Genomic DNA, 27,064 nt, shown 5'->3' on the forward strand with positions numbered 1-27,064 from the left:
CAATCCGACAACCCACACAGCTCTAGTTTACGCTGGTAACGACCTAAAGCACACCCTTCAAGTCCAGAGATGTAATCCGAAGACATGCAGCGATTTCTTCGGTCATTAATTCAGAAAAAAAACCTAGTGCGCTCTGCCTTGCTACGTTAGCTAGCTGTTTATATTTGCACTTCCAGGATATTTGCACCTCCAGGAAAATGGCGTATTTATATATATATATGGCGCGTGTTGCATTGTGGGTAGCTCGTGACGTCACTGTGTGAAATAATCCAGTTCTCGTATTCATCCTTTATATATCCATGAGCGTGTTGGATAGCTGGCTAGCTTGTTAAATTAATAGCTAATGTTCACTAGCTAATTTAAGGTACATTTATTTCGGTCTCTAGGTTAACTTGTTCGTTTGTATTTTAACTCTGGACATTTCTCTGGCTTTCTGGCAGTGAGAGTTACTGTAACATTTTGGCATGAGCTTTAGTTTGGAGTTACAGTTGATATGCTTCAGTACTTTGTAGTTCCTCATAGAGCAGAAATCGACACCAAGAGACACTGCAGTTATTTGATGTCCTCATGAGGTTTCAGGACATTTTCATCCTGTCACTAACATTAGACTGTGAGAGTGGTGGGGAGGGTGAATATAAGTAGCCTACTATTTGGTGCAGTGATGATGCATTTTTGTATGCTGACCAGGAGTTATCTACACAAGGGGTCCATTGTCAAAAAGCCAATGGGATTTCTCCATGTGATTATTGCAGAAAATAATCTCTGTGTCAAACAAGCAGGATAATCTCCACATATCAACACCACGTTATGATTGCAGACCTTCACACCTGGGACACAACCTGCTCCAACCTCTCCCTCTGGCATGGTTACTGAAAACAGTAACTAAGTACTGATACTCAAGTTCTGTACTTCAGAACAAATGCTAGGTACTGTATCAGCTGTACACTTCTTCACTACATCTGGTCATTATTTCCCTTTTTACCCGACTACATTTGTCTGACAGCTTTGGTTATTGTAAGATTACAGATTTTCATCCCCCTCCTGTGCAGCGATAACCACTTATCTCCAGATGATTTAAAAATATTTGTGATTAACTAGGATCAAGTATTTATTTATGTATTTCATAGTCTGTCAGACTCTTTAGTCTGCATTGCTGCAGATTTAATAAACCAAGAATATAAAGGAGCTGTTTTTCTGAAAAACTCATGAACAGTTGACTTTTTAGAGATACATGCATCTCACAGGACAACACAGATATTGATCTCATAGAATCTGCGTTGCTGCTGATTAGACAAACCAAGAGGAGTTCAAATAATCTACCAAATGAAACTTGAGCATTCATGCCAGGGCCGGCCCTCGGCATAGGCAGTATAGGCGAATGCTAAGGGCGCATCAACCCATAGGGGGCGCCAAAAATTGAAAAAAAAAAAAAGTTAGAAATAATTTTTTATTTTTTTATTTCATAACAACACAATTTCCCGATTTTGGATCAACAAAGTACATCTTATTATCTTATACTAACATAACTACGCCTATATTGCGTACAGCACCCATAAACTATGGCACACCCCCCCCAAATCAAGTTGAACTGCCCCAGCCCAAGGTTTATGTGAAATTGTTCTTTTTTTGAAATAATGGTTTTAGTGTGCAATTATAGGTTTTAATTTTGTATTTGTATTCATTTAAAATAAATCAAACGTACACAGCTTCTGTGTGCTTTTATTAACATTGGAATTTACTGTGTAAGCGGCCACGGGGGAGAGCTTTAGAGAGCTCTCCTGACAGACTGAGAGGCTCTGATAACCTCAGCTCAGTGAGGTAAAGGCACACCTCTATATGATCATTATAGTTATAAAAAATAAGAGAACAGGTGAAAAACAGGTATAAAATACTGACAGTACAAAAAAGTTGTTATTAATAAACAAGAATACAGTTTGAAAGGGGAGTGATTTGTAAAATATCCATAAAGGAAAATAAAATCTGCTTCCAGTTCTGTTTCATCTGGGTGTTGTGAGATGTATCCATAGATCTCCTCATGCTGCTCTCAAAGTGCACCAGATTGATGCTTTTAAACTTCAATATTAAAAAAAAAAGTCTTCCCGGGGTGCATGCCCCCGGACCCCCCTAGAGGAGGTGAGGTCCCCTCCCACTTAAATCATGTTCAAATGGATAGGAAACTAAATACAGTTGCACACATCTTGTGTCAATATCTTTCTGTGTTGGTGGTCATGCCACAACGTGCACGTGCGAATCATAGTGAGTGTCTGCATTTTCGGGGGTGGGGGGGGCGCCAGCTAAAATCTTGCCTAGGGCGGCAAATTGGTCAGGGCCGGCCCTGATTCATGCAGCAGTAATACTATTCCACAAACAAATATATAATATGGAACAATGCACTGCACAGTTAACACTAGACCAAAACAACAACAAGTAAGGTTTTGAATTGATTTATTTTCACTTTGTGGTTTTATTACTTTTTCTTCAATAACTTTATTTTCCTTGTTTTTAGCTGCATCTATTTCTATGGTTCTTATACGTGTTTTTGTAACCGTCTTACTGTGAGAGCAACTGAACATAATCCCTGTTTGGACCTGTCCACGTGATGAGGCTGGTTATGAAACAAAGGGAGGAGCTACAGACAGGGAGGGGTGTTGAAAGTGAAAGTAGGAAGTCAGACTGTCAGACTCCATTTTACACTTCGGCAGAGCAGCAGGAGGAAAACACGGTGAGTGTCAAAAACAGACTCTGCTTTTTAACACATTAATCATTTACTCAGTTGAACTGTATGTCAGAAAATAATCTGTAAATACAAATATATTTATTTCCTGGAGTTGAAAGTGACTTCTTCAAATGTTGTGAACTTTTGTATCCATTTCCTGGTTTCTGATTCCTCAGATAACATGCGACAGCCCAGCGCAGTCACAATGAAGAGCAGCCTGTCTGAAGTCTGACTGAGTGGATGTATTGATACCAAGTTTATCATTATGATGGTTTAGATTGACATACTGTTATTGTGTGTGTGTGGTGTGTGTGTGTGTGTGTGTGTGTGTGTGTGTGTGTGTGTGTGTGTGTGTGTGTGTGTGTGTGTGTGTGTGTGTGTGTGTGTGTGTGTGTGTGTGTGTGTGTGTGTGTGTGTGTGTGTGTGTGTGTGTGCGTGCGTGCGTGCGTGCGCAGTGTTACTGGTTTTTCTCTCAGACTAGAGAAGATGAGTGATTTCAAAGTTGAGGAAGAGGACAAATCTCCATTCCCCAGCGGGCTGTGCGGGAGTGAGCGGTCTAAAGAGGAACCTCCAGAGTTCAGAGATGAACCCGGACCCTCAGACACAAAGTAAGAGTCTGTTTCTACTGTGACCTGAAGAGGATTCAGTTATTATGTTATCTGATAATCTAAACGGTTCTTTTATAATTACATGAGGGCAGTAGAGTACAGCAACTCTGTAGATATAGTATAATGAGAGTAATAACCGGGTGAGCTGGTTGTATTTATCATTAGACGATTTCTTTTGTGCGGTGCGATAAACTGTAGGGTCAATGCGCATAAATGTGCCTGGCAACACAAATCAAAAGAAGATGTGAAATGTATATCCCCCCCGTGTATTCACACAACTTGTAAAGTTGCAACTTGAGAGTGAAGTTTGTGACGCTCTGTTACAAAAACCTGTCGGTGTTGAGATTCTGCTCCTGTCGTCACCGCGGTGAATTTAGTTTTAGGTTGGACATTCGCGGACCCGCCAGCAGCGTCAGTTTAACGGGGAGATCTTCTCCGCAAAATGAGGCTTTCACTTAGGGACCATCAACAAATGACTTTTACAATTAGACAAGAAAAATGTTCTTTTTAATAAATCGACAGCTTCTCGATCGTGTTAATGTGAAGCAAATTCACTGTAGAGCATACATTTATTGAACACATTTAGTGAAAACTCTAAAAGGGACTGAGGTTAAATGCATAAATGTGTGTAAATATTTAGAGTGTTAAAATGCAATAAAAAGAGGTGTGTCCTATTCAGCCAGTGTAGTTCTTTGACCCAGCATTGATTTTGAGTGAATCGGTCACATTACCTGGAAGGTATTGAAGAAATAAGCTCATTTTTCCATCAAAAATAATAATAAAACGTATTTAAAGTATTAAAATGAAATAAAAAGTTGTTTGTTGTTTGTTCAACAAATGCATGCTCTAGCGTGGATTTGCTTCACATTCACTGGATCGGGAAGCTGTCGATTTATTAAAAATAAAACATTTTCTTGTGTAATTGAAAAGTCATTTGTTGATGGTCCCTAAGTGAAAGCCCCGTTTCGCGGAGAAGATCTCCCCGTCGTAATACAGCCAGCAGCAGGGGAAACTGACGCTGCTGGCGGGTCCGCGAATGTCCGTCGAATATCCAACCTAAAACTAAATTCACCGCGGTCCTGTCGTCACTGACATGCTGAGATAAAACAGAAGAGGGAACATCAGCACCCAGAGCTCTACAGCACCTCATGTTAAATCAGGGTTCTTCATGTACCTGTATAAACCAGAGACTGTCTGTGGTGCTAACAATATAATAGCTGCTGTTCTTATGACTGGATGTCATTTAGACACAGCAGCTACAACGTTAGCCTAGCCTAGCTTTAATCGATCTCCATTCAGAAAACTAATATTGTGTGTTGCAGACAGACTGTTGTTATTTCGGCATCCTTTCCATATGTTTAAAGACATTAATTCACAGCAAATTATATGTAAATTGGGTTCATAGTGCTAAAGTGTACCAGATTAATGCATCTGATCTTATGAACCCAGACACAAAGCTGTGTGGTTCCCTGATTATATGAATAACTAACCACTATCTACCTTATCGTGATGAAATAGCATCTATACAGACTTAAAAAAAAGAAATCAAACTAGAATTTGCCACCTTGTACCTTTGGTGAGAATCAGGTCCACTAATGTGGAGTGTTATAAAGGATGTGTTCATCTCCACAGAGGGAAGAGTCCTGTTCCTGTGGAGGAGCAGCTGTCCTGTGCTCTGTGTCAGGACGTCCTGAAGGATCCAGTCTCTACCAGCTGTGGACACTGGTTCTGCAGACAGTGCATCACCTCATACCGGGAGCAGAGACCTCCATCAGTAGACTCCTGCTGTCCTCAGTGTCGAGAAAGATGCAGTATTTTACAAAGTATGAAGCCGAACACATTCAAGGTTCAAGGTTCAAGGCTTTTATTTGTCATACGAACAAAGCTACAGTGTAGTTATGACGATGAAAATCATAGGTCACAGGCTCGTCCAACAGAGCAACACAATAAAACAGAAAAACAGGAAAAAATAGTGCAAGTAAATAGTAAATACAAAAAGAAAAATGTAAAAAAAGTGAAATAGTTCAATTAGAGTCTACATACAAGTCATTGGAATATGATATATTAGATAAATAATTAGCAACCAGCTTAAAGGTGGGGTAGGTAAGTTTGAGAAACCGGCTCGAGATCGCTAGAATTTGAAAATACATAACCGGAGAAAATCTGCCACTTCCTCACAGAGCCCCTCCCCCAACACACACGAACGCGCACATGACCAGTGAGGGCACGAGATAAGTTTGTGCCCCGATGGAAGGCTGACAGGCAGGTAGCAATGAATATCTCCAACACATCCGATTGGATGTACTTTTTACAGTATCACGGCTTCCACAGATGACATTTTTTTATGGATTTATTGTCAAAGCACTTCAGATATTCATTGCTATCGGGATGTTCAGAGCATTCCATGGAATATAACAAAGTGTATCTCGAGCCGGTTTCTCAAACTTACCTACCCCACCTTTAATGTTATGGATGTTGTTTCAAAGTTCAGGTGTTTAATAGTCGTATGGCCGGTGCGATGAAACTGACCCTGAGTCTGGTGGTTTTAGTCCGGATGCTGCGGTACCGCCTACCAGACGGCAGCAGACAGAACAGTTTGTGGCTGGGGTGATGGGGGTCTTTGATAATCCTGAGGGCTTTCTTCCTGAGCCGCTGGGAGTAAAGGTCCTACATTGATGGCAGCTCCTTCCTGGTGATGTGCTGTGCAGTTGGTCGATGACGGTCGTGTCGTCAGCAAACGTCACGATGGTGTTGGAGCTATGGCCACGCAGTTGTGAGTGAACAGGGAGAAGAGGAGAGGGCTGAGCACGCAGCCTTGAGGAGCTCCGGTGTTGAAGATCAGGGTGGAGGATGTGATCTTTCCCTCCCGCACTGCCTGGGGTCTGCCCGTCAGGAAGTTCAGGATCCAGACACAGAGGGCGCTGTTGAGCCCGAGGTCTCTGAGCTTGATGGCCAGCTTGGAGGGCACAATGGTGTTGAAGGCTGAACAGTAGTCCATGAACAGCATGCTCACATGTGTTCCTCTGGTCCAGGTGTGAGAGGGCAGTGTGGAGGGGGGGCTATGGCGTCGTCTGTGGACCTGTTTGCTCTGTAGGCAAACTGCAGGGGGTCCAGAGAGTCAGGGAGGGAGGAGGTGATGAAGGTGTTGACTAACCGCTCAAAGCACTTCATTATGATGGAGTGCTTCTGGGCGGTAGTCGTTGAGGCTGGTGATGTTTGTCTTTTTGGGGACAGGAACGCTGGTGGAGCGTTTGAAGCACGTGGGGACTACAGACTGCAGCAGGGACCTGTTGAAGATGTCTGTGAACCCCTCTGCCAGCTGAACTGCACACACCCTGAGAACACGGCCAGGGACGCCATCAGGTCCAGGAGCCTCGTGTGGGTTAAGGGCGGGGCTCCCGGTCCCTCTGTGCCTCCACAGCCTGGCTGCTCTCGAATCGAGCACAAAAGCTGTTCAGCTCATCTGGGAGCGATGCGCACGCAGACACTCCCGCAGCACCCCCTGCTGCTCCTTTGTAGTCTGTCATTGTTCTTAGTCCCGCCCACATGTTCCGGGTGTTACAGCCTTTGAAGTCAGACTCCACTTCGTCTCTGCATTGTCTCTTTGCACTGCTAATTGCTCTCCGGAGTTCATACCTTGATTTCCTGAACTCATCTGAATCTCCACCTCTGAGCGCGATAGTGCGCGCGTTCAGCTTGGTACTGTTGGAGCAATGAGTGGTCTGAAACCCACCTCGGCTCCGCGCGTCCTTTGATGAGCTGGTCAAATTATAAAAGAAGGAATTCAAAGCACCAGGATAAAGGTTAAACAATAATCTGTTTTAATGGTAAACAACAACAGTACACTTTAAAGGGGCACCCCTGCTCTGTTCCCAGTGCTGGGAGATATTACTATCGTGGCAGCAGGAGGAAAGGAGACCGGACACAAGGACACAACAGGGCTTCATGTAGTTAGAAAGGGAGGAGTTGCTCCTCCCATATAGGTCATCCATTGGGCGATACAAAAACAATGGCCGGTCGCAACGAATCAGCGCGAGCCAGCCGAGGCGACCCGGAAACAAGAGTCTATTACGTTTGAGCCAAAACAAACACATCTGGTGTTCGTTGTCTCGCATTCTTGCAGCCTGCACACACACACACTTTCTGCATAGACTTCCCTCTCTCCGGCCCCTCCCCCATCAGTTCAATACACACAGCTCCACACACCCTTGGCATTTTTAAGATATGTCTAAGATATAGTTGTTTATAGTTGACTAATACAAGTAATACATGTACGTTACTTTAATATCAATAATAACGAGGAAAGCATTACCTCTGCTCCCAAGCAATCCTACAGCCATGCGAGAAATAGTAGAACTTTACAGCATGTTTAACGCACACTCATTTCACCATGCACACCATGCAGCCCACCAGATGTTTGACATGCTGTGTCCAAATAAGGATATCTCATCTCTCACAACTCCACTACTCTTAATACAAATGTTTCACTTCTCATATTTCCAGCTTCTTGTTATACAGACTGCTACTATTTAATACAAAGTAATTAAGTACACACATGTGTTTAAGCAAACTCATATCTGGATACTGGGATTACTTCGCTGTTTATCCAGGGCTTTTGATTCGGGAATGTTTGTACAGTAACCTTCAGTACCACGTCATCGATGCATTTCCCAATGTAGCAAATGTGTGTGTTGATTAGGGTTGCAAAATTCCAGGAATTTTCAAAGATGGAAACTTTCACGGGAATGTACGGGAATAAACTGGGAATTTTCTAAATTGAAGGTTGGCTCTTCATAGGGAACTTAAATATAGTGGAGAAAGTATATTTTAGCATAATCTTGCCATTCAAGTACACTTGAATATCCATGCCACAGCACACTGCTTACTGCATGGCTATTGGGACCACACAAAGGTTCGCAACAGGCTCACGAATGTGAGAGTGGAAAAACTGGTTGGCATCCGGGCAAACCTGAGGCCCTCTCAGCCGGACACAGAGCCATCCTCAACAGGCTGGACAGTGATGCTGAAGACTCAGAGTGGTGTTGATGAGGCCCAGGGAGAGCCCGTTGACTGAAAGGGTTTAGCAAAAATGCAGAGGATTGCTTGAAGGAAGATTTGCATGTTCAATGGGACTTTGTGGAGAGAGAAGGGCTCTTTTCATTTAACATTTTGAATTGGACTTCTTGGGGATTTTTGGATGTGGGTGTATTTTTATTTATTTTTTAAATCTGTTGAAATTTCATGTTTTTTTGTTTAATTTTGCATTGAATATTTCCAAAATTCCCCAGCTTAACTTCCCATGGAAACTTTCCGGATATTTACAGGAAACTTTCCGCCCCTTTGCAACCCTAGTGTTGATATTGTTGTCCTCAAACACACTCCACGCCGTAGATTCAAAGCAGTGCTGCAGAGCTGAGTCTGACTCCTCACTCCAGCGGTGTACAGTCCTTGCCACCGGTCTGTCCTGTTTCAGTTTCTGTAAGCAGGCAGCAGTGAGATGTGAGATGTGGTCTGATTTGCCGAAGGGAGGGAGAGCTTTATATCCATGTCAAAAAGGGGAATAAACATGGTCCAGTGTATTTCTGCCGCGCGTCGGGCAGCTGACTTCCCGGCCATAACGAACGCCCTCTGGCCATGAAGTCTCTGTCCTGTCGATAATTCCAAACAGCTGATCAAGTGCCGTGTTGTTTTCAGTGTGTGGCGGAGTATACACTGCTGTAGTCACAATTGATGTAAATTCTCTTGACAGATGAAAAGCCCGGCATGTGATCATGAGGTGCTCTAAATGAGGGGAACAGTCCGAAGAAATAATCCCCACATCTGTGCACCAGATATTGTTTATCATGACGCACACACCACCTCCCTTACTTTCCCCCGAGTTAACAGTCCGGTCCTGGCAAAATATAGTGAATCCATCCAGGGGCGGACTGGGGTGAAAAAGTGGCCCGGGGATTAATTGACAGACAGGCCCACTTAATGCGCGGCATGTATCGTCCGGCCGGCGACGAAAGTATGTAACTTAACAAAAAACCCTGCATTTAATGTTATTTTGGACCATTATTCATATAGTCATCATTACCTGCGCCCTTGAGTTGCTAGAGCAAAATAGTTACGGCATATATTTAGTGATTTTAATGTTAGCAGATCATTGATGCAATAACATGTGGACCCAATTTGCCTGACTTGACGCATGGAATAAAACATGGGCGTAGGAAGCATCCTCAATGTGGGTGAGACAATTTAACAGGGGGTGCGGGCAGGTGGTGGACCTCACCTCCTCTAGGGGGGTCCGGGGGCATGCTCCCCCGGGAAGATTTTTTTTAAATGTTGAAGTTAAATGCGTCAATCTGGTGCACTTTGAGAGCAACATTAGGGACTAAATCTATGGATACATCTCTCAACACCCATATGAAGCAGAACTGTAAACAGATTGACTTTTTCTTTCAACATGTATTTGAACAGCAAGTGGAGGCAAAAGTGACTGCACCCAAAACAATAAACCTGCTAGCTAACTAGCCTAAACTCGGTAACAGAATGTGGGCAACACGTTCTTCTCCACAGCCGCGCGACCTCTGAGTCACTCTGACCTCTGACGTCACTTCCCCCTTTTCTATCCTACGGGTACAGCCACTCCCCCTGAACCCCGTTTCCCTGCCCCGCTTTGTCTTCCTCCTGCGTCTCTCAGGTAGGACAGCAACAGATAGCTATGGCGAATCTCCATTGTCTGACGGTGGGCTGTTGTCCACAAAGTTTCTGATCTGTAGAAGTTCCTCTCTGCTATATTGTATAGCCAGGGTTGGGTTGTAATGGAATACATGTAACGGCGTTACGTAATCAGCAGTGGCGGCGCTAGGGGGTGGCTACTTGGGTTCAAGCCCCGGATGTTTTTTCTGAAAAGCCCCGGATGTTTCACTTAAAAAAAATTAATACATTTTTTAAAAATGTTTTTTTGAAAACGTGTCGGGAGTAATGTGCAGTACTGGAGTCCACCAGAGAGGCAGCCGCTGCGGGACATTAGCCTGCGTACTGCGTAGCCTTCCCTGCCCTGAAGAAGAAGTGATCCTTCCTAGTGCCTGACGAGTTTTAAGCTAATAGCCTAAGTTATGGATATTAGAAAGTTATTTTCATCGAAGCAGGCGCCACAAGCTGCAGCAGCAGCAGCAGCAGCAGCAGCAGCAGCAGCAGCAGCAGCAGCAGCTGCAGCAGCAGCAGCAGCAGCAGCAGCAGCAGCAGCAGCAGCAGCAGCAGCAGCTGCAGCAGCAGCAGCAGCAGCAGCAGCAGCAGTATCAGCAGCAGCAGCAGCAGCAGCAGCAGCAGCAGCAGCAGCAGTGTCAGCAGCAGCAGCAGCAGCAGCAGCAGCAGCAGCAGCTGCAGCTGCAGCAGCAGCAGTGTCAGCAGCAGCAGCAGCAGCAGCAGCAGCATCAGCAGCAGCAGCAGCAGCAGCAGCAGCAGCAGCAGCATCAGCAGCAGCAGCAGCAGCAGCAGCAGCAGCAGCAGCAGCAGCAGCTGACAACAATGTCATCACCAGCAGTGAAGAAATGGATGTTTCAGGTTTGTGAATCTAATGGTGATCTCTGCCCTCTGGCTGACTGAGTAAGAAGTGACAAAGAGTGATGTGACGTTAATGTTATAGCTAGTAAACATGGAGTAACCTCACTAAGTCAAAACCCTTATATGTTAGTATGTATACAGAACATGACTACAAATTATTCTAAGATGTAACGTTAACCCTTCATACTGTCAAGTTGTGATTGGGTTTGATTGATTGACTCCTGCCTAAACTTGAAAATGGCTTGATTCTTTCCAAAAGGACACATGGGACAACTCAGACTTGAATCTTTTCCTCTTTATTTGAGTGATGCAGATTCCTGTTTGCTTCATTCAGCTTCTTGTTAGCCTCTTGATGCTCATTTAGTCATTTGGGTTGAAAACCTTTAACACAAAACATATTTTCATTCATTTTAGACAAACAAACATTTCAATAAAACACATGCCATCCTTTAACAAGCACTTTCTTTCCTCCTTCATAATCAAGTTTACAATTAAACTTAACATCTAATCTAAAGTAACTGCATCTCAACAAAGTAAATTATATTCCAGCATCTTATGTTAGCTTCTTACTTAAGACTAGAAATAATAATACATGTAATCAACCATGGTCCTCTCCTCTCCTCTCCTCTCCTCTCCTCTCCTCTCCTCTCCTCTCACTTCCTTTGAGCCACATTCTCAGTGGAATCGCACCCTAGGCTCCCTGTCGCCACCTGCTGGACTGGAGCCAGATGTGAATTGCATTTCTCAAGCTCTGACGAAACACCTCCCACTTGAGCTCCTGGTTCCTGAACCCAAGGAGGTCACAACACTTTTTCTATTGAAGTTACAGAAAATGATTCAATGCCGATGAGTTGGTGTAGTGTACTATTTCCCAGTCTGATCATCATATTTGATGTTCTTGCTCCCAGCATTTTGCTCTTCAATGGGAAGCAGAACCACTATGCGCCGGAGTTTTTTGTTCGTCCCCACAACGTTTCTCCTGGCGGGTGGTTCAATAACCTTTTCCGATGGGACTGGGTAGTTTGGAAAGGTGCGGACATTTACATCTCTCACAATGCCCTCTCCATCGGTGTTAACACCAACCACCCTGGCAAGTCTGTATTGACCTCTTAAGGCATTCTGGTCTGCCACCCAAACACCACCTCCTACAGCCACATTCCGCTCCCTTGTGTGCCACTTATTTCTTACAAACAGATTGGGCCCTGCCAACTGACTCCACTTCCTCCAGAATTTGTCTACTTCGGCTTGGTAATCTTTTGTAGGGATAGCTTTCAAATGCAAAGCTCCCAGGGTCTCCCTTTGGTCCAGACCTTCCAAGCAAAAGTGAGTTTGGGCAGATGTACCCTACGCAGTCCTCCCTGCTTTGAATCCTGGCATCGATCGGTCTCTCGTTGGCCGAGTTACATGTAGCTGCCATGGATAGGAATGTTTGAAATTCTCCCCATGTGAAGGTTCCATCTCCTCCAAGGTTGTTGAGGGCCCTTTTCACGACACGGACAGCTGCCTCAGCAGCTCCATTCCTGTGAGGTGAGTCTGCAGGATGCATTTTCCAGCTCCACTCTGTTCCATGTTTGGTAGCTTCACCCTCCAGCTCAGATTTTCCTAAGCAGTCCAGAAACATGTAGAGCTCCTTCAGGAAAGGTCTGGCTCCTACAAAGTTGCTTCCGGGATCTGACCACATTTTCTTTGGATGTCCCCTCAATGCAGTGCATCTTTTGTAGGCCAGTAGGAAGCCTTCAGCTGACTGGTCTCCAACAACATCTACATGTATTGCTCTGGATGCCATACAGCAGAAGACAATGCCCCATACTTTCAGCCTTACTTTCTTCCTCACCTCATATGGTCCAAACAGGTCCACAGTTGTGTATTCAAAAGGTCTTGCTGGATTTGTCCGCTCTGATGGCAGGTCACTCATGACTTGCTTGCACTTCCTTCCTCTGGCCTTTCTGCATATCACACAGCTGTCAACCACCTTTTTAGCCAATCTTCTGCCTTTGACAACCCAGGCTTTCTTTCTCATCTGTAGGACCCGTGTGGAGTTGGGTTCATCGTCCTCCTCTTCCACTCCTTAGCAGCTCTCAGCACCCAGGCAACAACTCGGACCAGTTTATCCAAGCTGCTGAATTTCCTCACATCAACCAGTTGCCCTATAACTGAGCCAGCTGATATTCTTCGGGTTCGAGTCTCTTTCTCACCCTCAGAGGGTTTTATAAGGGTTTCAGGTTCTTTGCCATCAGGATGCTTCATCTTTGCCTGAGCTCTGGTGAGTGCTGCTGTGAATGTTTTCCTTTGGATTGTATTGATGCCCTCTCTTGCATTTGCCGCAACCTCCTTGGCTGACTTCTTTGGCCACTCCTCCACTGGCATTTTCAGAAAGGAAGGTCCTTTCTGCCACTCAGATTCCTCCTTGAGTTGTTTTTCTGTGCTCAGAAAAGTTGCTTCCACTGCAGTCCTGTTGTTGGGAAGAGAGATTGGGTCCTCGATCCAAGGGTACTTTGTATCCCCGTGTGGAGCACTACTGTAGGCATCAGCTGTAACATAGGTAAGGCCTTGTTTTATGATTTCCAGCTCTTTTTCCTCAATTAATGTCATTTCCTTTCCTCCAGGCCGACATCCTCTACATTTTGGTTCACAGGCTGCTCCAATACTGTCCAACTTCCACCAATCCAGAAATTCTCTGTCAACAGCTGTGCATTTTGTTTCAGCCTGAATCTCTTCAGCTCCGATGATTTCCTCGTGTTTCACTGCGGCCATACGCATGGAGCAAGCAAAGTGTGTTTCAGACTTATGTGTTGTCATCTCCGCTTCCTCAAAGAGATCAGGGTGAGCTCCAGCCACAGTGTTACCCAGTGGGCTGTCCCACAAAACGAGGTCTCCGACAATCTTCACCCTCTGTGGGACCAGTCTACCTTCTCGGTGGCTGATAAGTAGCTCAATGTTTTCTGGTCTTTTTAAATCCTCAAGTTTGACTTCTGGAAAGAACTTCTTCAGCTGTTCAGGTTCGATGACTCTTTGCATGTTGGCTATTTCATTGAGGCCATAACAAACAAGTTGGTGCGCTTTTTCTGTACCTCTGGGTGTCTTGACTGACTCTGAGGAAATATCTCCTGCTGTTCATTGTCATTCCTCCAACTCCATGGACAACCAATGTGATTTTTTCACTTTCCAGGTTTAACCGGTTGGCGGCTCTGTGGGTTATGTAGTTGGTGTCTGATGCTAAATCTATCAGGGTTCCAACTTTCTGACCTGAATTTGCAGTAACTTCCAGCAGCATCATGATAACTGGTATCTGTCTATTTCCTTCCATCAGCACAGACCGGTCCTTTTCATTGCAGTTTGTTATTGCAGTCATATTGGAAAAGGCGTTCTTGCATTTTTCTGCCATTTCGGGAGAGAGTTCAGCAATACATTTCACTTGCTCTTCTGTGACTTTGGGTCTTTTCTTCAAGTCTTTCCCACCTTTGTCCAGCTCACGTTCTCTGTACTCTCCGTTAGGACAGAGGAACAACTGGTGGTCCGAAGAGCTCCCCTTCTTGCATTCTCTTTTCCTGCAAAGGTAGGTGCTTACACACTCATGTCCTTCTTCATGACATCTCAAACACCTCTTACAAGCTCCCAATCTCTCCACAGCATCCAACTTTTCGACCAGATTTAGGCTCTTGAACTGCTTGCAAAAGAATAGTTTCTCTTCATGCCTTTCTTCTCCACAGACAATACAACGTCGGTCTCTCCTGGTGGAACGTGTTGAGGAATATTTTCTTTCAAACTTCCTTTCCGGTTTCTCTGACGTCTCAGTTACTCCAAGCTGCTCCAGTTTTTCCAAGATCTCTTCTTGTGTCTTCAGAAACTCGAGGAGACTGTCAAAGAGGTTCTCAGGGGTGACTCTATTGCTGGGATTTACCATGAAGACGAGCCAATCCTTCTTCACAGGATCCGGCAGCTTGCTCTCTATGGACCTCGTGACCAGTGGGTTCTTGATGGCATCTGTCCTTCCAAGCTCTGTCAGGTCTGCCAGTGCTTTCTCCACAGTTTGGATTAAGTCTATGACTCTTCTTGGTTGATCTGCTCTTAAAACAGGAAATTTCTCAAGATCTTCAATTATTTCTATTGCAATTGTAGACTTATTCCCCTATCTATTTTCAAGCACTCTAAAGATGTTCTCTGCTGTATTGTGTGTTGAAAGTCTGAGGTTTCTTGAGATTTTCTCATCCCTGCTGTCCAAAAGCTGAATCTTTTTGACTTCACTCGAGCCTGTTGGTTCTCCCTGTCTTTGCAGGCTCTCCCAGTATCTCCTCCATCTGTGGAAATCTCTTTTACAGCCATGAAATGTGGGCAGACTAATTGGTATAATTCTCACCAAGGGCGTGGTGTTTGCTGCATGTGGGGTTGTTGAAGCAGCCGTTAAAGTCAGCAGATATGCACTCCTTTCTTCTTCTGAATTTCTTTGTGAAAACACAAACTCTGCTCTCCTTGCTTCAAGCTTGTTATTCAAAGACTTTAAGTCTTTGACTCTGCCTTCTCGATTAGCTTTTTGAGTCTCTGGAATCCACAGTTCCCAAGATGCTAGGCTTTTACTAGCTTCCTTGATCAGCTTCTCCATGAAACCCAACTGCATCTCATAACCATTCCGATTGAGTGCAGATCCAGATGTTTCAGCAGCATTATCACAAGCCGTTTCTGCTTCCTGGAGGTTTCCAGCTCCTTCTGCCATAACGAGACCACAGGTTTCTTTGAACAATTATTCTCACTTCATTCATTCTGATTTCACTTTCATTGATAGTTTTCTCTATGTCACCCTCCTGTTGCTCGCTAAGCGCTTCTTCCACCTCTTCAGCAGTGCTGGCTTCTATGTCTGCGATTAGGCCACTCCGAAAGTCATCATTTGCTTCACTGACATTTCTTCCCATCAAAGTGAGCTTTTTGAATTCCTCCCGAAGCTCAGTTTCAGTCATGCTTCCTGCTCCTCTGCTAAGAAAGTTAGCTACTTTTGTGAATGCACCTTTAGCCATTGTCCTCTCCTGCTTGAGCTGCTTGACACTTTTCCCATAGGCTTCCTCCGCCATTTTGTTGAGGTGTGTGGTTACTGCAGACAGTTTGGTTTATTCCCACTTTTCCAGGCTCTTGGTCCTTTAGTCCTTATTGCTTGGCAATGGTTTTCAACTGTCAAGTTGTGATTGATTGACTAAACTTGAAAATGGCTTGATTCTTTCCAAAGGACACATGGGACAACTCAGACTTGAATCTTTTCCTCTTTATTTGAGTGATGCAGATTCCTTTTTGCTTCATTAATTATTACATTGCATTTAGCTGACGCTTTTATCCAAAGCGACGTACAATAAGTGCGTTCGACCAACAAAATACAAACTTGAAGAAAACAGAATCATAAAGTACATCAGGTTTCATAGAGCAAAACATTTCAAGTGCTGCTCAACTGGCTTTAGATAAGCCAGTCCTTTATTTGTATATAAGTGCTTTGTTAATAGTTCTATCCTCGAGGTGGAGTCGAAAGAGATGAGTTTTCAGTCTGCGCCGGAAGGTGTGTAATCGATCTGCTGTCCTGATGGCAATGGGAGCTCATTCCACCATCTTGGAGCCAGGATAGCAAACCCACGTGTTTCTGCTGATGGGAACTTGGGTCCCCTCGCAGCGAGGGTGCAGCGAGTCGTCTGGCTGATGCAGAGCGGAGTGCACGTGCTGGGGTGTACGGTTTAACCATGTCCTGGATGTAGGAAGGGCCAGATCCATTCGCAGCATGGTACGCAAGCACCAGGGTCTTGAAGTGGATTCTAGCAGTTACCGGAAGCCAGTGAAGGGAGCGGAGGAGCGGCGTGGTGTGGGAACATTTAGGAAGGTTGAAGACCAGACGAGCCGCTGCATTCTGGATGAGCTGCAGAGGTCGGATGGCACATGCAGGTAGACCAGCAGGAGGGAGTTGCAGTAGTCTCGGCGTGAGGTGACGAGAGCCTGGACCAGAACCTGCGTGGCTTTCTGGGTCAGCTGGGGACGCATCCTCCTGATGCTGTAGAGCGTGTATCTGCAGCAGCGGGTTGCAGCAGCGATGTTTGCAGTGAAGGACAGGTTGTTATCTAGGGTCTCACCCAGAGTCCTTGCAGTCTGAGTCGGGGAAACAACAGAGGGGCCGATGTTGATAGTTAGGTCAAGAGTGAGACACTCTTTTCCCCGAAGGAAAAGCAGTTCAGTTTTGTCAAGGTTGAGCTTGAGGTGATGATCAGACATCCACTGAGAGATGTCAGCTAGACGAGCAGAGATGCATGCGACGACCTGGGTCTCTGAGCGGGGGAAGGACAGAGTTCATTGGGTGTCGTCAGCGTAGCAGTGGTATGAAAACCCATGCGGGCTAATGACTGATCCGAGCGAGTTTGTGTACAAGGAGAAGAGGAGAGGACCAAGAACAGAGCCCTGAGGGACCCCTGTAGTTAATTGACAAGGGTCGGACTCGGACCCTCTCCAAGTTACCCTGTAGGTGCGGTCTTTGAGGTATGAGGTGAGGAGGGAAAGTGCAGAGCCTGAGACTCCAAGTTCTTGGAGAGTGCGAAGGAGGATCTGATGGTTCACCGTGTCGAATGCAGCAGACAGGTCCAACAGGATGAGGACAGAGGAGAGGGAGGCTGCTTTAGCAGTGTGCAGTTCCTCAGAGACAGCAAGGAGGGCAGTTTCTGTGGAGTGACCTGCCTTGAAACCAGACTGGTGCGGATCCAGAAGGTTGTTCTGATGGAGAGAGCAGGAGAGTTGTCTAAAGACAGGAACGGGAGGAGAGAGACAGGCCTGTAGTTTATAACATCAGACGGGTCGAGAGTGGGTTTCTTTAGGAGAGGGTTTACTCTCGCCTCCTTGAGACTGTTTGGAAAGTGACCAGAAGTTAGAGAAGTGTTGATGAAATGAGTGAGAAACGGTAGAATATCAGGAGCGATAGTCTGAAGGAGGTTTGAAGGGATAGGGTCCAGAGGACAGGTGGTGGGGCGGGCAGAGGTAATGAGGGTAAGAACCTCACTTGGCGAGAGAGGGGAGAAGGAGGTCAGTGTGCGGGTGGAAGGTGGGTCAGGTGACCCAGCGGTGAGTAGAGGTGAGTCAGAAAAAGAAGAGCTTTGCAGCAGAGTTTGGAGATAGGAGTTGGAACGAGTCAGAGGAAGGGAGGGCTGAGAGCACCAATGAGGCAAAGGTAGAGGGGGAGAGGGGGAGAGGGAACGAAGGTTACGGCGGACAGGTGCAGGATGAGAAGAGATTAGTTTGTTATGTTTGGAAAGGGGTAGAGAGAATGAAATGAAGAAGTGATCGGATGTGTGGAGCGGGTTTACAGAGAGTTTAGAAGTAGCGCAGTTCCTTGAGAATATGAGATCAAGGACACTGCCAGCTTTATGAGTTGGTGGGGACGGAGACAGTGAGAAAGCAAAGGTGGTTAACAGAGATGTTAGTTCAGACATCTTCCCCGTCTGGAGGTTGAAGTCTCCGAGAAGTACAGCGGGAGGGCCAGTTTCAGGGATGTGTGAGAGGCATTCAGCTTCTTGTTAGCCTCTTGATGCTCATTTAGTCATTTGGGTTGAAAACCTTTAACACAAAACATATTTTCATTCATTTTAGGCAAACAAACATTTCAATAAAACACATGCCATCCTTTAACAAGCACTTTCTTTCCTCCTTCATAATCAAGTTTACAATTAAACTTAACATCTAATCAAAAGTAACTGCATCTCAACAAAGTAAATTATATTCCAGCATCTTATGTTAGCTTCTTACTTAAGACTAGAAATAATAATACATGTAATCAACCATGGTCCTCTCCTCTCCTCTCCTCTCCTCTCCTCTCCTCTCCTCTCTCACAGCAAATTGTTTGGCCTCTGCTGAGACTGTGTTCCCAGGTGTGCTGCATTTAGCTCATTAAATAGGAAGCTCACTTCCTTTGAGCCACATTCTCAGTGGAATCACACCCTAGGCTCCCTGTCTCCACCTGCTGGACTGGAGCCAGATGTGAATTGCATTTCTCAAGCTCTGACAAAACACAGACCTCAGTCTACTTTTAAGACACTAAAATAACATGTTCCAATTTTTATTTTGTTTTCGCGCGTGGAATTATACCGGCTCTCCTTTCAGTACACATAACAACGGAACCATAGCAACGGAACTGACAGGCAACACTCTGATCACACTCCGATTGGCTGTGACTGCATCCACTCAGAGTGCCCGATTCAGAAACGTGACTCTTACACTCTTTACGTCACAAAAAAAGATGGTGGATGAGAATAGATCTAGAAAACGATAAGCAATGCGCCAGAAGCAAGGTGAGACTATCCGCATCCTTTAAAACTCTACGCACATTCATTTGACCGAAATAAGTAAACGACTGTATTTGAGTGAGTTAAGGCCTTAGTTTGCTTCATTAAAGGGTGTTAATGAGTGTTCTCCAGTGCCTTTTGTCCGCTTTAAGGTGTTATTAAGGTAGGGTTAATGTTGCTCTCAAAGTGCACCAGATTGATGCTTTTAACTTCAATATTTAAAAAAAAAAAAATCTTCCCGGGGGAGCATGCCCCCGGACCCCCCTAGAGGAGGCGACGACCCCCCCTAAAAGATGTTCGGTCCACCCCCCACTTGTAAAAGATAGCACTTTACCCCTTCCTCCCCCCCCCCAACAACTCCTGGGCTAAGCCCCGGATCTCCTACATTCCTAAATCCGCCACTGGTAATCAGAATACAAAAATCAAGTAACTGTATTCAGCTCGCGTTACATTTAAAAACGAGTAATCAGATTACAGTTACTTTCGTAGACCTGACGTGAATACATTTTGGAAAACTTGTTAGAATTGTTGGTGGAAAGGTTTCCTCACAAAATGTAATTCATTACCGGCAGAACTGTGTGCACGGCGCTGCAGCGTGTCTGTGAGCGAGAGAGAGAGAGATGCAGCGTGTCTGTGAGGCCCCGCAGATGAGAGAGAGAGAGATCTCTTTTAAAAATATATTGAAAGTTATAAACGGAGATGGTTGGATATAATGTGCAAGATAACGTTTCTTTATTGTCGAAATGATGACATTTCATAATGGGATCAAATCAAAGTGAATGGCCTGCTGCTGCTGAATGCATCATGGGGCAAGTGACTGGAAAAAGTTAAAAAAAAGTTATTACATCGTTTCAGATAATAATAATAATAATAATTCACTCCATTTAGAGGCACCTTTCACAGCACCCAAAGACACCTTACAATTCATAAAATATTCTAAGGAAAGGTTTAATATGGAGTCAGATTTGGGTCAATATTCTAGCGCGCAAAACAAGCTACTCACGAGGAACATGTGCTTTTACACACGCATGAAATGACCCTCGCGCGCAGATTAAACCCCCGCGAGCGGCTGTCACTACCCGATCTGCAGCTCTGCCCGATCTGCAGTGCGCATGTGCGAGATGGTCCGCCATATTGGACAACTCCGTACGGCAACCCAAGAAGGACACTTGACACAGTGGCTTTTGGCAAAGCTGAAAAATAAAACTTGAGAGAGATGAGTTATTGTTATTACAACGTGACTTCACTATTATTTAACAACTCCTTTCATGGGGTTCTTTTATTTGGGGTTCAGTACATTGTCAGAATAAATGAGAAATGGATTTAACTTCTGTTAGACAGCTATCATACTGAATACATATTTACTGTGAATGTATGCAAACATGTATGGCATAGAGCTGTCTAACAGAAGTTAAATCCATTTCAATGCAGATGGGGTGATGTGGTCAGAGGATGGGGGTGATGAGGTCAGAGGATGGGGGTGATGAGGTCAGAGGATGGGGGTGATGTGGTCAGAGGGTGGGGGTGATGTGGTCAGAGGATGGGGGTGATGAGGTCAGAGGATGGGGGTGATGAGGTCAGAGGATGGGGGTGATGAGGTCAGAGGGTGGGGGTGATGTGGTCAGAGGATGGGGGTGATGTGGTCAGAGGGTGGGGGTGATGTGGTCAGAGGATGGGGGTGATGAGGTCAGAGGATGGGGGTGATGAGGTCAGAGGGTGGGGGTGATGAGGTCAGAGGATGGGGGTGATGAGGTCAGAGGGTGGGGGTGATGAGGTCAGAGGATGGAGGTGATGAGGTCAGAGGGTGGGGGTGATGAGGTCAGAGGGTGGGGGTGATGAGGTCAGAGGATGGGGGTGATGAGGTCAGAGGATGGGGGTGATGTGGTCAGAGGATGGGGGTGATGAGGTCAGAGGATGGGGGTGATGAGGTCAGAGGATGGGGGTGATGAGGTCAGAGGGTGGGGGTGATGAGGTCAGAGGGTGGGGGTGATGAGGTCAGAGGATGGAGGTGATGAGGTCAGAGGACTTGGTGATGAGGTCAGAGGATGGGGGTGATGAGGTCAGAGGGTGGGGGTGATGAGGTCAGAGGATGGGGGTGATGAGGTCAGAGGATGGGGGTGATGAGGTCAGAAGATGGGGGTGATGAGGTCAGAGGATGGGGGGTGATGAGGTCAGAGGGTGGGGGTGATGTGGTCAGAGGGTGGGGGTGATGAGGTCAGAGGATGGAGGTGATGAGGTCAGAGGGTGGGGGTGATGAGGTCAGAGGGTGGGGGTGATGAGGTCAGAGGGTGGGGGTGATGTGGTCAGAGGATGGGGGTGATGAGGTCAGAGGATGGGGGTGATGAGGTCAGAGGATGGGGGTGATGAGGTCAGAGGGTGGGGGGTGATGTGGTCAGAGGGTGGGGGTGATGAGGTCAGAGGATGGAGGTGATGAGGTCAGAGGGTGGGGGTGATGAGGTCAGAGGGTGGGGGTGATGAGGTCAGAGGATGGGGGTGATGAGGTCAGAGGATGGGGGTGATGTGGTCAGAGGATGGGGGTGATGAGGTCAGAGGATGGGGGTGATGAGGTCAGAGGATGGGGGTGATGAGGTCAGAGGGTGGGGGTGATGAGGTCAGAGGGTGGGGGTGATGAGGTCAGAGGATGGAGGTGATGAGGTCAGAGGACTTGGTGATGAGGTCAGAGGATGGGGGTGATGAGGTCAGAGGGTGGGGGTGATGAGGTCAGAGGATGGGGGTGATGTGGTCAGAGGGTGGGGGTGATGTGGTCAGAGGGTGGGGGTGATGTGGTCAGAGGATGGGGGTGATGAGGTCAGAGGGTGGGGGTGATGAGGTCAGAGGATGGGGGTGATGAGGTCAGAGGGTGGGGGTGATGAGGTCAGAGGATGGGGGTGATGAGGTCAGAGGGTGGGGGTGATGAGGTCAGAGGGTGGGGGTGATGAGGTCAGAGGATGGGGGTGATGTGGTCAGAGGGTGGGGGTGATGTGGTCAGAGGATGGGGGTGATGAGGTCAGAGGGTGGGGGTGATGAGGTCAGAGGATGGGGGTGATGAGGTCAGAGGGTGGGGGTGATGAGGTCAGAGGATGGGGGGTGATGAGGTCAGAGGGTGGGGGTGATGAGGTCAGAGGGTGGAGGTGATGAGGTCAGAGGACTTGGTGATGATCCGGGCAGAGTTCTGAATGATTTGAAGTTTATTGAGGCGTTTGATGGGAAGGCCTGAGAGCATCGTATTACAATAGTCAATATGGGATGTGAGGAATGCAAGAACCAGGAAGCAGTGCTGGATTGAGACAGGAGTCTGGAGAAGAATGCAGTCCGGGTGATGTTTTTTACGTTGGGTGCAAATGAGAGGGAGCTGTCCAGAATGACACCAAGATGTCGTGTTGGAGTTCTTGATGAGCCATTAAAACAGTAAAATAAGTGTCTCCTGTGCACCAACACATACCCATCTGTTATGGAAAAAAGAAAGCATTCCAAAAGTATTCTAAAAGTAATCTGAATACTTTTTTAAGACACGTAACTAGAGATGTCCCGATCCGATCACGTGATCGGGGATTGGAGCCGATCACGTGATTTTCAAAAAATCGGGGATCGGGAGAAAAAAATCGGGGATCGGGATTTTAAAAAAAACAAAATTTTATAAATATATTTTTCATTTAATGTTCAAAAAAAAAATGACCATGTTCACGTCTTAAAGTCATCCTGAGGACTTAGTTTTGGTTTAAAATAACATAACATCATGTATGTGTTGCTTGGGCTTGTTTTCAGACCTGGTTGCTTATTCCTCTCAAAGCAACAGAGAGGGCGCAGTGTCTCATAGTAGCAGCAAGCTAACGAGAGGCTACGTTCAGCTGGTGACTCGGGAGTCGGGACGGAGAAAATGTCAGGAGTTTGGAAGTATTATAAAGTTGAAAGCGAAGGCAGTGTAACAGCCAGATGCAATGTTTGCAAGGCGGAGGTTCCGCGTGGTGGAAAGAACAGAGCTACGTTCAACACGACCAATCTAATACGCCACCTGAGAAACAAACACCAACAACAACACGGCGAGTACACAGCGGCCACTCGGGTAACGGCACTGAAGCAACCGACACTTTCAGAGACTTTTAAAAGGAAAGAGAAACTGCCCCAGAACAGAGAAAAGGCCACAAAGATAACAGCCAAGATAGCTGAATTCATCGCGTTGGAAGACCAGCCGTTATCTGTTACCTTTTTTTTCTCTTAACGCATGGCATAAAGATCGGATCGGGAAAAATCGGTATCGGCAGATTGTCAAAATCAAATGATCGGAATCGGATCGGGAGCAAAAAAAGGTGATCGGGACATCCCTACACGTAACTGTATTCGGATTCGGCTTACTTTCAGAGCCATGTATTCAGTATTCAGGAACTAATTACATTTACAAAGTAACCCTCACAACCCTGTGTATAGCTAGTTGGTGCGGTCGGCTCACATGTATGACCAGGTAAATCAAAAGTAAATAAACACTGAAAAAATACGAGAAAAAGGCAAAGTTGGAGAGGAGCCAAAAGACAATGCAGCCATCTTCACCGGCGCATTCCTGTCAGCATCTTGACCTGTGCGCTGGGTCTCTACTCTTCCACAGAAACACTGTCAGATCTGAATTCTTTTTCAAGGCTTTGATTTAAAAGTGTGTACACAAATATTTCACGTGGGACAGCAGTGTTTCCCTAAAGAATGCTTTCTGTCTTACTCAGGCATTACCACATCAGCCCAGCACTTATTTAACGTTTTATTTAGTGTCGTGTTGTAAAGTATAGACATCAAAATGTTTTATAAAAATCATGACATTTAAAACCCTGACTGTTTTTTTATTTTATTTTCATCATCAGATTCTCAAAAGCATTTTCCTGATTCTCTCACGTTTCCTTCTCTTCCAGCAGAACGTGGTCTGCAGGAGGTTCTAGATGAACATAGGCTCAGTCTGAGGAGGAGATGTGAACGTGTGACTGAAGGAACTGATGAAAGGGAAACCCTCCTCAACAGCATCTTCACTGAGCTCTACATCACGCAAGGCCAGAGTGAAGAGGTTAATACCCAGCATGAGGTGAGGCAGCTGGAGACGGCTTCCAAGAAGGAGCCCCTCCATGACACTCCAATCAAGTGCCAGGACATCTTTAAAGCCTCACCTGACCAGCAGACTCCCATCAGAGCGGTCCTGACCAACGGAGTGGCTGGCGTTGGAAAGACCTCCTCGGTGCAGAAGTTCACTCTGGACTGGGCCGAGGGTTTGGAGAACCAGGATGTGAGTCTGGTGATCCCGCTCTCCTTCAGGGAGCTGAACCTGATCAAAGCTGAGCAGTACAGTCTTCTCAGCCTGCTCCATGTCTTCCATCCGACCTTACAGAAGGTCACAGCAGAGCAGCTGGCTGTCTGCAAAGTGCTGCTCATCTTTGACGGCCTGGATGAAAGCAGACTTTCTCTGGACTTCAGAAACAAAGAGGTCGTGTCTGATGTCTCACAGCAGTCCTCAGTCAACATGCTGCTGACAAACCTCATCAGGGGGAAGCTGCTTCCCTCGGCTCTCGTCTGGATAACTTCCAGACCGGCAGCAGCCAATCAGATCCCTCCTGAGTGTGTGGACAGGGTGACAGAAGTACGAGGCTTCACTGACGCCCAGAAGGAGGAGTACTTCAGGAGGAGATGGAGTGATGAAGACCTGTCCAGCAGAATCACCTCTCACATCAAGAGCTCCAGGAGCCTCCACATCATGTGTATGATCCCAGTCTTCTGCTGGATCACTGCTGCAGTTCTGGACCACATGCTGACTACAGACCAGAGAGGAGAGCTGCCCCAGACCCTCACTGACATGTACTCACACTTCCTGCTGGTCCAGACCAAGAGGAAGAAGCAGAAGTATGAAGCGGGACATGAGGCGAGTCCACAGCAGCTGACGGAGGCTGACAGGGAGGTTCTTCTGAAGCTGGGGAGGCTGGCGTTTGAACATCTGGAGAAAGGAGACATCATGTTCTACCAAGAAGACCTGCAGCGCTGTGGCCTTGATGTCAACGAGGCCTCGGTGCACTCAGGAGTTTGTACAGAGATCTTCAAAAGAGAGAGTGTGATCTTCCAGAAAACAGTCTACTGCTTTGTTCATCTGAGCGTTCAGGAGTTTCTGGCTGCAGTCTACGTGTTGCACTGTTACACCAGCAGAGACACAGCGGTACTGAAGGACTTCCTGCAGGGAGACTACAACAACAGCAGAGATCAGGAGTACCCATCCCTGGATGTCTTCCTGGAGGGAGCCATGGAGAAGTCCCTCAGAAGTAAAAATGGCCACCTGGACCTGTTTGTCCGCTTCCTCCACGGCCTCTCTCTGGAGTCCAACCAGAGGCTGTTAGGAGGCCTGCTGGGTCGCACAGGCAACCGTCCAGAAACCATCCAGAGAGCCATCAGCAACTTGAAGGAGATGAGAAGTGATAACATCTCTCCTGAGAGGAGCATCAACATCTTCCACTGTCTGACAGAGATGAAGGACCTCTCAGTTCATCAGGAGATCACAGAGTTCCTGAAGTCAGGGAACAGATCAGAGAAGAGACTCTCTGAGATCCACTGCTCTGCTCTGGCCTACATGCTGCAGATGTCAGAGGAGGTTCTGGATGAGTTGGACCTGGAGAAGTACAACACATCAGAGGAGGGACGACGGAGACTGATTCCAGCTGTGAGGAACTGCAGGAAGGCTAGGTAAGTCCAGATGTGATTAACTTTATAAACTAATGTGGATCAGAAGTTTCATTATTATAATAAACACTTTAAAATGTTTGATGTTTTAAATACTTTGAGAGTGAAATTAAATGATCCTAGTTATTCTATTTATTTATAATAATGTGACATTTTAAAGTGTTTTCTCCTCTTCATATTCCTTTGAGTGATGGAGGACTTTAGAGGTTTCCTCACAGCAGCATGTGATCACACCATACAGCAGTATTTACAGTTATCAGTGAATCAAGTTATTAATATATCGTTGCAGTTTCTTCAACATGAAATCAGATCTGTTTTTACCACAATGCTTAAGAGTTTAAAATAATGTCTGACAGGCTGACAATGAATATAGAAAACTATAATATTAAATTAAATTGACATAATATGTTAAAAGTTGTTCCATTTCAAATTCAGTAAGTTAATGAAATGTGTCCTCTGTTTTTATACTGACACATGTTGTGATGTATGTGATATTATAGACTCTCTGACTGTGGACTCTCAGAGACTGACTGTGAAGTCGTGGCCTCAGCTCTGAAGTCTGACCCCTCCCATCTGAGAGATCTGGACCTGAGTGACAACGATCTGCAGGACTCAGGAGTGGAGCGTCTGAGTTCTGGACTGAAGAGTCCAAACTGCAGACTGGAGGCTCTCAGGTCAGTTCACTGACTGCAGTTCATACAGATCTGGGAGGGAGGGAGGGAGGGAGGGAGGGTGTTTGAGCTCCCACAGACTCACCCTGTGCTCCATGAGATGCTGGCAGTACTGATGAGCTGTGAGGGAGATGAAGGAGTTGTTAAACATCTGATCAAAGTTAGAGTTCCAGATTATCAGTGGATTGTTTCTAAATCGTCTCTGACATTAAAACCCTGTTCAGCTCACTACTTTGTCATTGAAGTAGCAGCACGTTGTCTTTAATAGTAATCAGAGCTCTTTCTTTCCTCTTTTTGTATCTTACAGTTTGAACCTGTTTAGAGATTCCCCTTTCTGAACTTCGTCAGCTCTGATCAGATTATTAAAGATCTCCTACCATGTTATTTTTAGGCAGATATAATGGCTCTCAGATATATACAAATATATTAAAAACATGTCTAAGATGTGCTCAAAAATACCAAACAGATTATACATTTTAGACATCCCTCATATCCCTCTATTTCAGCTGTTAGAGAAGGGCTGATTCTGTA

At 45.9% G+C, this 27,064-nt stretch overlaps 1 protein-coding gene across 1 annotated transcript; it reads left to right on the forward strand.

The window, feature by feature from the left end:
* Positions 1 to 2,684: 2,684 nt before the first annotated feature.
* On the forward strand, positions 2,685 to 26,549 carry LOC139433529 (protein NLRC3-like). The gene is made up of 5 exons (XM_071202575.1): positions 2,685 to 2,722; positions 3,172 to 3,324; positions 4,957 to 5,147; positions 24,062 to 25,865; positions 26,363 to 26,549. Exons 2-5 carry the CDS (start codon positions 3,203 to 3,205, stop codon positions 26,547 to 26,549), a joined length of 2,304 nt encoding a protein of 767 aa, XP_071058676.1. The 5' UTR covers positions 2,685 to 2,722; positions 3,172 to 3,202.
* Positions 26,550 to 27,064: the final 515 nt, after the last annotated feature.

Source organism: Pseudochaenichthys georgianus, unplaced genomic scaffold (assembly GCF_902827115.2).
Source record: "Pseudochaenichthys georgianus unplaced genomic scaffold, fPseGeo1.2 scaffold_582_arrow_ctg1, whole genome shotgun sequence".
NCBI classification, from domain to species: domain Eukaryota; kingdom Metazoa; phylum Chordata; class Actinopteri; order Perciformes; family Channichthyidae; genus Pseudochaenichthys; species Pseudochaenichthys georgianus.

What these genes read in the sequence shown, in the direction of transcription:
- LOC139433529 (XM_071202575.1), top strand. Translation starts at nt 3,203, where the DNA reads ATGAGTGATTTCAAAGTTGAGGAAGAGGACAAATCTCCATTCCCCAGC. An exon ending in AAGATGCAGTATTTTACAAA is followed by an intron (nt 5,148 to 24,061) that starts GTATGAAGCCGA and finishes CTTCTCTTCCAG; the next exon opens with CAGAACGTGGTCTGCAGGAG. An exon ending in AGGAACTGCAGGAAGGCTAG is followed by an intron (nt 25,866 to 26,362) that starts GTAAGTCCAGAT and finishes GTGATATTATAG; the next exon opens with ACTCTCTGACTGTGGACTCT.